The sequence below is a fragment of the Gopherus evgoodei genome, chromosome 18 (assembly GCF_007399415.2).
Source record: "Gopherus evgoodei ecotype Sinaloan lineage chromosome 18, rGopEvg1_v1.p, whole genome shotgun sequence".
Taxonomy (NCBI): Eukaryota; Metazoa; Chordata; order Testudines; family Testudinidae; genus Gopherus; species Gopherus evgoodei.
In genome coordinates this window covers 15,907,565-15,923,535 of record NC_044339.1, presented here as the reverse complement: position 1 = coordinate 15,923,535, position 15,971 = coordinate 15,907,565, and the positions used below count along the sequence as shown (strand labels likewise).

The 15,971-nt window shown below is 52.7% G+C and overlaps 1 protein-coding gene across 1 annotated transcript in view; it reads right to left on the bottom strand.

The window, feature by feature from the left end:
- Positions 1-2,219: 2,219 nt before the first annotated feature.
- The window catches only part of VWA1 (von Willebrand factor A domain containing 1), a 31,111-nt gene continuing 17,359 nt past the window's right edge, over positions 2,220-15,971 (bottom strand). The window contains exons 3-6 of the mRNA XM_030537709.1: positions 8,781-9,059; positions 7,525-7,797; positions 6,166-6,435; positions 2,220-4,464 (exon numbers count right to left, since the gene is read on the bottom strand). Coding sequence (XP_030393569.1) covers positions 4,424-4,464; positions 6,166-6,435; positions 7,525-7,797; positions 8,781-9,059 — 863 coding nt within the window. The 3' untranslated portion in view covers positions 2,220-4,423. The remainder of the gene's footprint in view (positions 4,465-6,165; positions 6,436-7,524; positions 7,798-8,780; positions 9,060-15,971) is intronic.

The following is a 15,971-nucleotide window of genomic DNA, read 5'->3' as shown; positions in this document are numbered from 1 at the left end:
TGTTCCTGGGAGCCTTTCATCCCACACATTGTTGTCAGAGCACTTTCCTGGCAGGCTGAATGCTTCCCTCTGGCCTGTGGGAACTGGACCAGCTTTTATACCCACAGAACTATTTTCTTCTTCTGACCAATGACAACAAACACTCCCTCCCGCAGCCCCATACCCCACACCTTCTTCCAATAAATGGGAGAAGGTAGTGTTGCTCCACTGAAGTTAATAGAGCAATGCTGCTTGATGCCAGCTGAGTACCTGCTTCAGTAGCCCTCTGGGCACCAGTAACTCTGAGCAAACAGGACCTCCCTGCTGCTTGGAGACAATCACTCAAACCCATAAGCCAGAGCACAAGTTCCCTTTGAAGTATGCTTGAGCCTGGGATGTTGTAAGGAAAAGCTGCAAGAAGAATTCACCCCAGAGCAGCAGGGTTTGTTATGAGTTAAGAAAACAAAAACACAAGGGTTAAACTCTGGAGCTGGGGCCAAATACGCTGGCTTTTCCTGCAGAGAACTGCTAAGGGCATATCCCTGGGTAGACTGGGACATCAGCTTGGAAAAGAGACAACTAAGGGGGCGCTGGGGAATATGATAGAGAGCTATAAAATCATGACTGGATTAGAGAAAGTAAATGAGGTGTTATTTACTCCTTCTCAACACAAGAACTACGGGGTACCCAATGAAATTAATAGGCAGCAGTTTAAAACAAACAAAAGGAAGTATTTCTTCACACAATGCACAGTCAACCTGTGGAGGTCTTTGCCAGAGGATGTTGTGAAGGCCAATACTATAACACGGTTCAAAAAAGAACTAGATATATTCATGGAGGGTAGATCCATCAATGGCTATTGGCAAGGATGGGTAGGGATGGTGTCTCTAGCCTCTGTTTGCCAGAAGCTGGGAATGAGTGACGGGATGGATCACTTGATGATTAGCTGGTCTGTTCATTCCTTCTGGGGCTCACGGATTGGCTGCTGTCAGAAGACAGGATACTGGGCTAGATGGACCTTTTGGCTGACCCAGTATGGCCGTTCTTGTGTTTTGATAACAAGTGAACTAAACTGGAAGGTTTCACTCCCTTTCCAGGTAGAGCAGCACTTGACTGGCAAGCAATGTTCTGAAGACCCAGGAGGCCTCAACAAGAGGAGGCTGGGGTGGGTTACCTTGCACAAGAACATAGGCAGTCTTGTAGCAGATTCCACCAGTTGTCCTAGCTGGTGCACTCTGCAACGCTGGCCAGTACCAGGTGCTTCAGAGAAAGATGGAAGGACCCCAAAGTGGGGAATTATGGACTAACCTGCTTGTAGCAAAAGCTCTTCTCTAGCCTTGTCATAAGCTTGGCTCATTCCCTAAGGATTGAGTTCCCAAGCATTTGAGTTTCAACCACTTTCAACCCAGCATGGCTGAGTGTTTGGGGTTCATGGGCACTGCAGTCCCAACCCTATGTGCTCAAGCCCATTTTTTGTGATCGAAAGGACATTTACTTTCTTGCTCCTTTTAAAACCGTTTTCATTTCTGTTTAGATCTGAGGCATCATTCCAGCCAATGGAATACTGACTCATTCCGCTTTGCCTTTTTCTTTGAAATCTACACATGAACTGTATACAGGGTGCAGCACAGAAGTTAAAATATATCCAAAGACATTACACAGGACGATGGGGAAAAAAAATACGAGTAAGTTGCTTTATCTCCCATCCTTGAGACATTGACAGAAATAGTCAACACTACTGTAAATCTTATCTAGGTATTTCTAACACGTTCATCCTTGTGGTATGTGTGTCCCATGTCAAAAATCCTGATAATGAAACATTCAGCTTGGGAATATAAAACACACATAAATCAGACAATTGCAAAATTAAGGAGCCACATTCTCAGATGGCGTAAATCAGTGTAACTCCAGCTGAGGATTCAGAATGAGGATTCTACAGCAACATTAGCTTGGTTACATCGTAATCTGACAGACGTATTTTAATAGTACTTTTTATTCAGTTCAATACACACCTTAATCAATGTATAGAAAGAGGGTCTCCCTAGAACCGTGGATTTTGAATATTTCCTTCATAAGTTCTTGCCACAGCTACCTACCATGAATTGTATGCGAACAATTATATTGAGGCATTTATTAAAATGAATACCAGGTTTTCTGCACACACCCCTCATCGGAGCAAGTGTAACCTTTAACCCGTTTGCCACGTTGTAAGCCAGCAGGAAAGAATCAGTCCAACTCAATAGATCTTGTATTTTTAATTTACTGGCTTCAAAAGAATGCATAGCAGTAGAGGGAAGGCAAGGTTAACGCATAGTAAGTTACACCAGGGAGTTGCGCAAAATTAAATGATCTCCATCTTACAGCAAGAACAAACAAGATGCTTTTACATTTTACTGCATGAAAGATTCAAGAGGCTGTATCTTCCCCTTGATGCAAGTGTAACTGAAATGTTAGTCAATTACACATGCACCTCCCAAAGGAGAACGCAGGCCCTGTAAGCTCTCCTGCTGGAGTCAATGAGCGACAGTCACCTCTGTGCAAAGGGGCGTCCAAGGTCTCTGCCCCATGTAAGCCACCCAATTGAGTTCAACACATCGGGTCCAATCAAGTCAATGGCAAAACTCCCAACGACTCCGAAGGTGCAGAATCAGGCCCCTGAAGGGCTTGCAGGATCTAGCACATGGCTTCCCAGACGTACAGGACAACTATTAAAATGTTTCACGTGCAGGTTAAATAAGCAATGAACACCAAACAGAGTAAGTGTTTCTAGGGGAATACATGCATGTTGGCGCTGTGCCCTTGGGCACAGAGAATATGTACATCTCCTTCACATCCTGTGCCCTGGCGGGTGGAACTGCACATCCAAAATGGCATTTTCACTAGGTACTAAAATGATCAGCAGCCTCATTTCCCCCTACACACCTTCCCATCCCGAAGAGGCAGCAGGACCAAACCTGGTGGGCGAGAAAACAGCTAAGCCGTGTTCCTCCCATAGCGATCTCCTTTTACATGCAGTGCAGCAGCTATTTGAAAAAGTTTTTGATGTGACTATAGTGGTGGGGAAAGGTTCCTGGAGACTGCAAACAGGCAGCGGCACCAGCAGTACAAGCTTCCCCTCTATGGCCCTGCCGATGGGACTCAAACTCATTCAAACAGGACACGTCTAGGGGCGTGAGAGTAAATTAATCTCCCTGATCCAGGTTGTCCTGGATCTTCCACCTGCTGGGCCAAACTAGCACCAACTATGTTGCTGGCTGCTTGTGGGGTGTGAGAGAGAGAGAGAAATGGCCACCTCAACTGGCCTTTCTGTGCCCATGACATGCTGCCCATGATACCAGTGGAAGGAAGAAAGGGTATAATCTGGTACCTATTGGGGGTGGGAGGGTGGGGATTTCCCGAAATCCCCTAATTTCTGAGCAGATTTTTTTGGGGGTGTTGGTTTAGTATCCACGGAAGTGAGAGACTGAAGCCGGGTTGACAAGGCAAGCTCTGTATGAGCTTCCTTCACACAGTTCTGCCAATGCACGTCAGCCTTGACCTGGAACAACCCTGCTGCTCCATTCCTGGGAGTTAATCACGCAAAGACTGCCAGTCTTCGGAGAGTGACATAAATCAAGGTCTGGAATTGTTGTGGTTATTAAATACTCTGGGGCACTTTATAAGAGTCAGGGAGTTAACCACTGCGTCCTGGCCAAACTCCAGATGGGGTTTTGCATCTCCTCTTCTCTCCTGTCCCCAAATGATCCTTCTAGCTGCATCGTCCCTGCATAGTCTAAGCACCTTTAAAGGCTCTGTCCTTCCACATCAGAGGTGGCTGCACTTCAGGGATGGATGATGGGAGCCCTGTTGCGATGCTCGTTGAACATCTGGAATGTTTGGATGGAAGGTGCTATTCATTAGATGAATCTATTCTTTGCAGTCCTACCCTATTCCCTAGATCTGCCTCTCAAACCCATTGATCTCATGGGGCACAATTCACCCCTGTCTAACTCCAACAGCTTCAATGGAGTTATACACCAGGGATCAATTTGGTCCCCAGCCACTTGTGATCAGTGCAAGGCCACTTATACTCTGGAAAAACCAAAACAAGACAGAAAATGAATACAAAACAGGAAGCAAACAACAGTTAAGATTTCCCACTTTGTCTTTCCGTCACTAATTTTTCGGGCGTTGGAACATACGAAAGGCTAGCACAATTTTTAACCTGCACCCATTGCATGGCTGGGATCCATCAGCCTGTCTGCTTGCTCCAGCCAGCCAAGCCGTTTGATAAGCTGGGGGTCGCACTTTACAGTTTCAGGAATCTGTGGGCTTGACAACAGCTGGGGGAACGACACACCTCGAGTGGTAATGCAGGATGGGAACTTATCTGTGAGGTCCCCCCATTCATCCTTGTCCAATCCTTTCCCCTTGCGCTGTAGGGGAACAGCTCAGTCCAGTTCCCTCACGCGCTCCGTCTGTGCTTGTATCCTTGTGCCGCTGTCACTGGAAAGGGGGCCAAAGGACAAACCGTCAGCTCTGCCCGTCTGGCCCTCCGGGAAAACCTCAGAGAGCTCATCCCCAAGACCTAGCTCCACCATTGCTCAGGGGGTGGAAGGGGAATACCTCAGCTCCACCCTCCCCCTGGCCTTGCCTAGCAAGGCAGTGTCCAAGCTCTGACCTTTCCTGTGTCCACACAGGAAAATTCCTCTCCAGCCTTTTCCCTCCCTTCTCTCGCGTACCGCAATCTCTTCCTCAACATGCCCCCCCAGTCCATTCATACTCAGATCCTCTTCCTTTACTGTCACTCTGACGGTATCGCCCCTTCTTTGAATCCCTCTGCTTCCTCCCCCCTCTCCCATTTCACCACGTCAAGTTCCAGTCTTCTAGTTTTCACCTTCCAAGCCCTTCTCAGCTCAGCCCCTCCCCTGCAACTCTGCTCTGATCCCTTATCTCACCTTCCCTCTGGCGCCAGCCATGCCAGCACACCCACCTGCTCCTCCCATAAAGAGGTCCCTGCACTTTCTCCCGCCCTGTCCCCCATGCCTGGGACGCCCCTCCCTGAACTTCTCCTCCTTCAAGACAGGGGATGATAGGCAGATGGGTGATGTCAGAGCAGCACTGGATACCACCAGTAAGATTGTCACACTGCAATTCCAACACCCAGGCGCCCTGCTCCTCTCCTGCTAACCTCAGATACTTTTTTGCAGGTTGGCACATTTCCTCCTGCCTGCAAAGCTGTGATTCATACCCCTAGGCCGAACAACAGGGCCATGTAGACAAGCCACAGCCACTAGGGGAGCACTCTTGTTAGAAATGTGTAACAACAGCTGGATGCATCACAGCCTGGGGAGGCCTCTAAGGTTGTGGGGTGATATATCGGCATACCAGCCCCCGAGCACAAGAGCAGCGTCATGGCAATTAGAGCCTGATCCAATGCTCACCGAAGTGGGTGGAAAGATCCCCTTGATTTCAAAAGGCTCTGAATCGAGCCCTCCAAGAACTGAAAGAGGATTTCAGTGTCAAAGCGTCAGCAGCCTCTGGTTTGGGTACCTCCATTTTTATGTGATCGACTCCAGACCCCTCAAAAAAGCCAGATTTCCAGACAGTGCTGAGCACATGCCTTGGGAAAACCAGGCTAAGCTACAGTCACTTGTTACTTGTGAAACTCTCCACCGCCGTCTCAGCACTCAGAGAACCCCAGTGTGCCGTTAAAACAGGGCTCCTCAGTCAAGGAACCAGAGCAAATCAACCTCCCAAACAATAGTGCTTCTCGGATGGGGTCGGTTTAAAACAGAGGATTTAAAAGAAATCTCCCCAGGTCCCTCTACTGCACATTATGAACCGGAATCCTGCCAACCCAGCCCCTCCGGGTCTGATTTTTCACAGGTGCGGAGTATCTACAGTGCTCACTGAAGTCAATGGGGACTGCAGGTGCTGAGCACCTCTGTAAATCAGGCCACTTCTGTCCTGCCCCGAGCCCATGGCTGTACCCAATATACACTGTCCTGTAAGAGCAGCCAGTGCCACTGGGAGTGGGTGGGCACTGGCCTTGGGGTTGCTCTGTCCTATGAGGTTCAGCCTGCAGTGACACCAATGGCTACTGGGCCAAAGAAATTCTGGCACTACCGCATCCCCTCACAAAGCCCCTGGCACGACGGCACTAGTGCATTGCCCTCTCCAGGAGGGCTCCTGTCCCCGACTCACCATGCTGCATGTGAACCATGCGGCACAGCCCCTTCCCCAGCTGGTTCCTGTACATGGGCTTCACACACACTTTGTTGGCAGTGCCCGAGGCCAGGTCCATTAGAAGCACGCTGTGGATCTGCGGCGAGACGCTGAGGAGCGACGAGGGGCCCGTCTGCCGCCGGCACCTCACCCGGTAACCGAGGACTGGCCCGTCGGCCGAGTCCCAGGAGGCCTTCAGGGTATTGGGGCCCATGTCCTCAAAGCGCAGGTGCCTCACCTTGGAGCTCTCTAGCAGGGAGATGAGGAGAAAAGCAGTGTCATCCTTCCTTCTGGGGCCGAATCCCCCCTTTTAGTGACTGACACTGGGAAGAGGGCAGGGTGGACAGCTCTGCAAGCCACAGGCCCCTGTTTATCCTCAGAACAGGGACAACTTGGGCAATCGCCAGAATCCCCCTGCATGGGTCCCCCTGCCCTGGAAGGGCCTGCTCCAGGCAGGAGGGGACAGTTCCATCTCCAGGGCTTGTAGAGTCCTCAGCCTCTCTGCTGACACGGACACCTGCCCATGGGAGCTGGGCTGTGATACCCCCACGCCCCAACTCACCTCCCATCTCCACCACTGCTCACTTTGGAATCCTTCTGACTAAATCAAGCCAGATTTTGCCTGCCTTGACAAGCTAAGCTCCAGAGACTTCACTTCCTGGGAGCCCCTGACCCATGACACCCCCGTTAATGAGCTTCCACCTCAGTTACACCAACCACGCTAGCGTGGGAATTTTGGCCATGTGTGCAAGGGGAGCTCATGACTTCCATCCCTCCGAGGCTCCAAGAGAGAGGCCACAAGCAAGGAGAGGACGACAGCAACGACCTTCCATCCCTGGGGACTCCAGCATCCTCCCAGCCAGCTCTGCTTGTGATGCTCCAGGTGGCTCAGGAGGACAGGCTCCATTGGAGACCTGTTGCACACCTACTGCTGAATTTTCATCAGTCCTACGCTCTGTGACTCTGCCACATTTCTAGGATACACACGCTCTGTTCCCTGAAAGCTGCATCGTCCCCCTGGCCGCATTCTACCCCTGACCCCTGCTAGCTGGCTTGGCTGACCCACTCAATTGCTGGAGTCCTTTCCCTGAGGTCCAGCGCTCCCTTGCTGTGAGCTTTGGCTTTGCTTGCAAAGGCGAGGGGGTGGGGAAAAAGACATAAAACAGAGGGAGAGGGACTCAGTGCCTGGTCTGGCCAAAGAGGTGGCCACATTCTGGAGGAACCCCAGGCCACCAGTTTGACCACAAGTAACAAGACCAGTCCCTGTTCAACCCCACGCGGTGTTATCTCACAGCTGGGACAGCGGTGTCCTGTCAGCAGAGGGCCCCGCTCACTCACCTTCCTGTGTACAAGCTTTGGCCGACAGGGCTTTCTCCTTCCCCGATTTATAGATGGCCGCCACCGTCACCAAGTAGGTGGTGTTGGGGGCCAGGTTCTCCACTACCGTGCTGTTGTGCGCCCCATCCACTTCCAGCAGCTTAGCCGAATTGCCAGGCAGTGGCCCGTACAGGACTTGGTAGCTCCTCACGCTGTCTGGTGTGGGAGCCCAGCTGACGCGGAAGCTGTGCGGCTTGGACTCTGAGATGAGAACGCGAGTTGGGCTGATTTCCTCTGCGGGGAGGACGGAAAGGAAGACAAGTGTCGGTGTGATTCATGGCAGCAGAGCGGCCTCCAGCCAGAGCAGCATAAATAAGCTGGGAGCCTATTGGCCGTCATGGAGGTGGAAGCGACTCGACTCTAGTCAGACACGTCGACACAGCCCAATCCTGCTCTAAATCAAAAGGCTCCCACAAGGGATTAGTTTTCTACACTTCTCCCTCAAACAGGTCCAGCTTCTGCTCACAATGTCACCATCTAGTGGTCACCAGTAGATGATGGGAAGCTTGCTACCACCTCAGCTCAGAAACCCGGGTCTTTGAGCTCAGGCAGGAGCAGCTCATGGTTCTAGACCCAGCGGTCACAGGTTCCTTCCCAGCTGATGACGACCACCCCCCATTCAGGGCATGTTATACATGCCTAGGTTGTCACACGATGATAGCGAGATGGGGAGGGCAGGTTTATGGAGCTCTTTCCACCTGCTTGTGCTTTGCTTCCCTTTACCCTGATGGGATCCACCGATCGGCACTGGGTAAGCCAGGGGAGAGCCGAGACTTCCAGTTTCCAACTAAATTCTACTGTTTTTTTCTCTCACTTCATAAGAACGGCCATACTGGGTCAGACCAATGGTCCATCTAACCCAGTTTCCTGTCTCCCACAGCGAGGAGTCATCAGAACTGGGCGATTGGGGTGACCCACCCCTCTCTTCCCCTTAGAATCTGCAGAGATTTTAAGGCCAGATGGATTCTCACTGTGTGGCCATCTAATCTGACCTCCTGAATAACCCAGGCCAGAGAATTCCACCGAGTGATTCCTGCATCACGCCCACACCTCGTGGCCCAGCTAGAGGGTCTCTCTCAACCCCATACTCACTCTCCTCATGCCTCGGCTATAAGGTCTGGGCCAGGGACTGTCTGTGCCATGTGTCTCTATGGCACCGAGCACCATGGGGCCCTGACCCTTGCCTGGTGCTACCGTAACATACGTCATCGTCTTACCTGCCAGTGTGGTGACCCTGGTGGTTTGCGGAGGGATATAGTGCTCATTGGACTCTGGAATGAGCACCACCTCGTAGGTAGTGTCTGGCAAGAGATCGCTCAGGAAGAGGCCGGTGTGATCCCCGGACACCTGCTTCACTAGCTTCCTCCTCGGGTTGTCTGCAGGGGCGTACTCCAGCACATAGTAGCCAGTGTCGCTGGAGAGGAGCCGAGGCCACGTCAGACGGAAGCTGCTGGAGGTGATCTCCACGGCGCGGAGCCGCTTGGCTCGGATAACATCTGGGACAGAAACAGCAATAAGAAGTCACTGGAGGATCAGAAAAGTCCCACTGATTCCCTATGCCTGTGCAACCAACTCCCTCCCATCACATCTGCAGCAGTAGCTTTGTTAGGCACAGAAAATGCAGGTGAGCATTTCGCATCGCCCAGGTAGCTGGGGTTCGCCTCTCATGCTAGGAGCTCTAAACCCATTAGAAATAACTCTATACACCACTCAGATCACACTTTGTTGCAATGCAGCCACTTCTGGGGTGGAACAAGGCAGCTGCACAGCAGGTTGGAGCTGGGCTGCCATGTACCAGTCTCTTTATTTATTTATTTATTTTATTTTATTTTATTTTTAAGATTCTAGAGCACAAATGTGCCTCTAGCCTTTGCCTCAAAGCCATGAAGTGAGTGTAAACAGAAGCAGGGGAATCTGGATCATTTTAGTCACTTCCAAGTCTAAATAACACCCCATTGTAGTCGTGATCATCCATAGAGTATCTGGGTGGTGCTTGTAAAGCATCTCTCTGCTACGACCACCAGATGGCAGTGGAAACCACACCCCAAAAAGCTGGCACGAGGCTCAGAACTGCACAGCTGTGTCTGTCTGTAGCGGGTGGCAGCTCTACCCCAGATGCCCACTACCATAGTACCTGGCCCTGTTGCTCTTGTGCCCTTCAGAGAGGGGGAACTGATGCTGAACAGAACAGCTACAGCTGGGACAGGACAGGGCAGCTCCGCCCCGCCACCACCCGCCCTGCCACTGTGTCCCAGGCTGCTCTGGAAAGGCCCCTCCACATTTTGTGTGTGTGTGAGAGAGAGAGAGACCCAACCCCACCGCAAGGACTGCATGGAGGGCAAACTCTTGGGGTGGAGACACCTGCCTCACTGGAGCTGTGCTGAGAACCACCCCCATTCCCACCCCACACTCCTCTCACACTGGTGCCCGATAGCCCCGGGCTGGTATCGCTGCCAGGCAGGGCGGGGCTGGAACCTCCGACCCTGAGGCCGGGGTGGCGTTGCAGTGGTCATCATTGTACTGCCAATGCCTCAGGCTGGCACTTTACCTGGCCTGCTGTGGCAATCCCAGCCCTGCCTGAGGTACTGTGCTGGGATGTTCACGGGGAAACTGACTGCGTTTGCACGGTGTGCGTTCCCCGCCTAACCCGAGGGCCTGCAGATGGGCACAGCCTGCTGCAAGTAGGGGCAACTGCTTCCCTTGGTGGAAACTCTCCTTAGTTCACGCTGGGGATGGGAGGGACGCCCCACCTGAGAGGCAGGCAGTGCCATTGTCCCCAATTCAGCAGCATGGTAAACTGAGGCCTACAGAAGTGAATGGTCTGGTTATCAAGCGCCCCCTGCCCTCTGCTCCCACTGACTTCTGGCCACGAAAGCCTCGCCCGAGCTCACACAGAGTCAGCGACCGAGCTGGGAACAGAACCCCCGAGCTCTGACTCTTAGTCCCACGTGGGTCACGCTCCAGAGGTCAATCCCCTGCCTCCCAAGGATTGAAGTCAAAGCCCCTGCTTCTCCGGTGCACGGGAAGAGCCCAGGGTCAGCCAGCGTGGAAGAGGAGGCAGTTCTCCCCAGGAGGCTCCGTGCCCAGCCCTGCTGCTGTGGAAGGGGGGCAGGGGAGAACTAGGGGGTTGTTTGGCATTTGCTGAGCCCCCTGCATTCATCCCGGCTGAGGTCACCCAGCCCAGCGCTCCACAGATGCCCCATTGTGTTGTGGCACTCAGTGCCACAGTGTTCCCCACCTCGGCACTGCCCACTGCTTTCCCTCATTCGGCTCTCTCCAGGGCTGGCAAAACAGCAGAGCCCCCATTGCCCCCTGCCCGGACCCATGCGGTCACTGATCACCTCTGGCCATGTCCTTTGCCACCTCCGTGATACCATTGCAAAGCCCTTCTCCGCAGACCTTTGCATCTCAACTCAGCACCTCTGGCACCAGGGCCTTCTCCTCTGCAGCTCCCACCATCCCAGGGCCTCAGCACCCCCTTGCCCCCCAAAAGCCTTTTCTCTCTTCCATGTTTCCATCCCTGCAGAGCCGTCTGGCTGCGGATGCTAGAACCTGACTGTGGCTTTTCTGTTGCTCCTGCAAGGGAGGGGTAGGACACTGCCTGGCCGTGGGACTGGGAGGGCTCCCGGGCTGCATTCCCAAGGCCTTGAGGCTTGTTAGAGGCGCAAACCCACTCTCACTGTATTGGCCTGTGGGCCTGGCCTGTGCAGGTTACAGGAGGCAGCAGGCCGATGAGAGACTCCCCTTTGCTTTACTGGCTCCAACCCGCACAGCTTCCTGCCTGAGTGGGAAAAGGAGGAGCTGGGAAAACTCAGCTCTGCCTTTTGCCTGTGATGCCAGCCACTGGCAGAGGGGAAGCCTTGGCATGGGGTCTGTGGGCTGTCCTACTGCACCCCCCCTTCCATCTTGAGCTCAAAACACTTTACACATATCACTGTCCAACACAGACAGGTGGGGACACTGAGGCACTGAGCACAGCCCTGACCTTCTGAAGAGCACACAGCAAATCCACAACAGAGCTGGGACCACCACCCAGATCTCAAGCCTGCCCAGGAACCAGAAGCCCAGCCTTCCTCCTTTAAACTGCTGGAGGTCCAGGCCAGCTCCCTGGTACACCAGAAAACAGCCTCAGTTTTTCCTTTGAGCTGTTTATGGGCTCGCCCAGCTGGGCAGGAACATTCCACATCTGCCATGCCCTCGCTTTCCCCCTTCACACCAACAGCCAGCCAGCAGCATTCAACGCCCCCTCCTCCCCTTCCCACCGTGCTTTGTAAGAACTCCTTTGTAAGCTCCCGATCCTGCCACCCCTGCTGCTCCATGTAGTGCGATTCCTAAGGGCACAAAGGATCAGATCATTTCAAAACTCGGAGACAGAGACTGTCACGGAGTCACCGGGCGATGCTCTGGAACTGCTCCCCACCAAGCCAGTCAGGACTTTGGGGAGCCTCCTCTCCCTTGGAGCAGACTTGTTCAGGGCAAGAAGCTCACATGGCTTCACCTCCTGGGTCTCTCCTTGGAGCCTTCAGCATCCTCTGCCCCTCCGTGCGCTTCCCACAGCGACTCCACCCCAGCGGGGTCCTGGGGAAGCCACCGGGTTCTGCACCCCCACTTTGCAGTCAGACGTGACTCTTAGCCAGCCAGTAAAACAGAGGTTTATTCGATGACAGGAACAGGGTCTAAAACAGAGCTTGTAGATACAGCGAACCGGACCCCTCGGCTGGGTTCATTCTAGGGGGCAGTGAGCCAGACCCCCAGGTCTGCCCTCCACCCTCGACCCCAGCCAGCTCCAGACTAACAACCCCTCCCAGCCCCTCCTCTCTGCTCAGCCCCTTTCCCGGGCCAGGAGGTCACCTGATCCCTTTGTCTCCAACACCTTCAGCTGGCACCTTTGCAGAGGAGGGGCCCAGGCCATCAGTTGCCAGGAGACAGAGTGTCAGGCATTTAGGTGCACTGGCCCTTTGCTCTGCCAGACACTTAAGAACTGCCATGGGGACACTGAGGCACCAACACAGTATTCAGAGAAAACATTAAGAACTTTCCCAGTTCGTTACACTGAGGTACTGGAAAGAACATTTATCCTGCCAAAGGCCAAATGCACTTGGGCTGGAAATGAATCATCTCCGAGACAGAGCCCACCAGGGGTGTTGTGTGAGAATCTGGTGGTGCAAGCTAACATTGCACCATCCATGGAACTACCCTGTTTTACATCAGCTGGGGATCTGGCCTGTAGCTTGCTAACAGCATCTGTGCCCTGCTGCATAGCCAGAACTGCCTTGGCCATAAAGCCACAGAGAGCAGAGGCATGTGGCTTGATTGATTCAGCACCCTATGAATTTCTGATCTAAAACTAATGTTAGGCTAGCAGGATGTTATGCCCTAGGCATCCATCCAGGCTGAAGCTTTCCAGTCACCAATGATTACTGCACCTCAGACACCCCCTCACTCACTTCCCCCCTTAACAATCTGACTCTCTCTCAGTGTCTCTTTGTGGTTCATGTAGGATGGACACAGATGAGCACTTTTCACAGCCATGGGCTTGTTGGAAATTCCTTGACTCTCAGTGAGCCCAAGGCTAAGTGGCAGGAAACCTGCTCTTTCATCGTCTGCAAAGGAAACATTGTTCTTCTCGGTGCAGTTGGCTGGGTTGGGACCCAGGAAACCTGGATCCAGTTCCCAGTTCTGCTGGCTTGTGGGATGACCTCAGGCAAACCACTTCTCCACTCTGTGCCTTGGTTTCACCATCTGCAAAATGGGGATAAGCATACCGCTCTCCTCTGTAAAGCTCTTTGAGATCCAAAGTGCTGCATAGGAGTTAGGTATTCACTATTGTTCTGATATTACCATCTCCACCACCGGCTCAGCTGTGATCCTGGACAAATCCCTTCAGCTCTGTGCCTCAGTATTCCTATCTGGGGTATGGATACCTACCAACCGCTGTGAAGTGCTCCGAGGCACTGGTTTGGAAAACACTAGGTGCTAATAGGATCAGGCTCCCAAAGTTTGATTTCAAACAGAATGGCCAGTCGTTGTCCATTTTAACAAACGCACGCAGGTTAGAACAGACTGAATTCTGCCCGTCGAGGGTAGAGCCTCACATCTTCCGAGCACAGTGGGTGCTGTTCTTGATCAGATTGGAAAATCGTGTTCCTTGACTACACAATGTCCCCAGGTCCCTGACAGGGAGCCTTCGCCGTAAGTTGCTGGAGCTCACAGACGTGCTGCTCCCCCTGTGCCTGTGCTGGAACCGGCTGCAGTTTTTATTGCTACTCTGCAAGTAGGATCCTGCAGTGGAGAAGGTGCCAAAGGGTGATGTCAGTTTCTACAGAGCACAGCCACCGATCAGACGTGAGCAGGGAGAGACCCACACGTCACCCCACAGGAATTCTTTGATTGCATCTCAGGTCCATCCCTTGGAGAATAGAGCCAGACTCTCTCCCCCAACTACAGTACCTTGAGAATAGGTGCGTGTTTCTCACCATTTTAAGGGGACACTAGCAGCTTAATCATGTGCCACTCTTCTCACCTGCGCTGGTGTACGTAGAGTAACCCACTGGAAGTCAGGAAGGTTACACTGTAGAACCAGGCACTGCCATATTAGATTGGACCCTGGTCCATCTGGTCCGGTGTATTTCAAAGCCACTGTCTATAAGAAGCAGCCTCATCCCCTGCACTACGTTGCTCAGCCATTTCCCCAAGATCCGATTTGTTTTCCCTGCGTCCATCTGTCTGTCGCAGGTATTTCCCTGGTGCCCGTTCCAGGCTGTGATGATTTGACCTGGCGAAAGGAGCAGGATCAACCCTTTATATCTTTGCTGTGGATGGGCAGCATGGACAGCATCTGTCTTCTGGCCAGAGGAGAGCGGCACATTGACTAGGGGGTGACAGATTTAGGTCCCGTCAATTCAAGCAGGAAAGCAAATGCAAGCGATTGCGGATTTAAAGCAACGGAGGACAGTTTAGAAAGGGTGCCCAACAGCCCCCCTAGACTGGAGAAGGCCAGGGAGATGGGGGTGGAATGAAGTAACTACAGAGGAGACAGTTGCCCTGGTCAATCTCCTCTCGCTTACAAGAGTTTTACACTGTCACAGCTCCACTGACTTCAACAGGGCTACTCTCGACTGACACCAGAGCAGGGCAGATCAGAACCAGGCCAACAGTCCGTCGAGCCATTTACTTTCACCGACCTTCCCAGCACCCCTCACTGCAGGTCAGTTCATATTATCATACCCACTGTATGCGGAGGGAAACTGAGGCAGGGAGCTGCTGTCACTTTTTCACAGAGGCAGGATTAGAAACCAGCAGGGGGGAGCCCCCATATGTCTCGAACACGAGTCTATTCCCCTTCTCTCACTCACTCAGCACTGCCTTTCTTGTTGGTTTGGATCTACAACTCCAGAATGACTCCTGGACCAAACAGCTTTGGTGTATTAGTTGCCTGCTTAGATCTGTGAGCAAATCTTTAAAAGCAAAGAGATGCTTCTGAAGGGAGCAAAGAGGAGAGAAAGGCTAATGCAGCTCAGAGAAGAGGCGTGGCCCCTCTGATTTACTCCCTTTGTGGGTTGTTCCCATGCTCACGTTCACACGAGGCAGCTGCTGCATGGGAGCCAGGCCCATCCTGCGGGCATACAGCAATGAGTGGAGATGAAACCCAGCCCCTTCCTAGACAGGGGTGGAGGGAGGAAACTGGCCAATTTCATTACAAAGCTCATTTGTGCACCTACAAAAGGCCTTTTAACACTCTATCTTGTTTCAAGAGATGAGGACGGGATAATGATGATAATAATGCCAGCTCCAGGCCTTTTCCCATGCTGCCCGCTGGCTTGGAACGGCCTCCCTGCACTGCATGCCAGCTGCCCTCCCTTGCTTCCCATGGCATATGTGCTTTGTGCATGCACAGCATGGAACCCGCAGCTCTGGGGAAAGGAAGGCGAAGGGGTCTGCACCAAGGCCCGCTCGTGGCAATCTCACAATTTTATCGAGGTAGTTGGTATTTGTCTTAAAGCCCCAGCTCCTGGAGTCTTGGGCATAGGGGAGAATCCTGGATTCATTAAAAAAAAAATTTCTAGACCTCACTAATGCAGAGCAAAGCTTGGCCTGAGTGCAAGCCAGCCGCCTGCAAGCCAGAAGGCAAAGGAACACAGCACGTATTATTGCTGACAATCTCGTGATCTTCACGCCAGATCCTGGAGGGACCTCACTTCTGATTGGTGTGTGCTAGGAGCTGGCAATGACTCCCTCTCCCCCCCGCTTCTGGGCTGCTGCAGCCCATTTGCCAGCTGGGGTTTGTCCAGCACCTTGCACATTCCAGCCATGGCTGCGATATACATAGTACGTGCTCCTTGATCCCCCAACTGGAGGGGAGGGGGAAGCCCCGGCTTGTCACCCAGCTACTCTGCAGATGTGGTTAG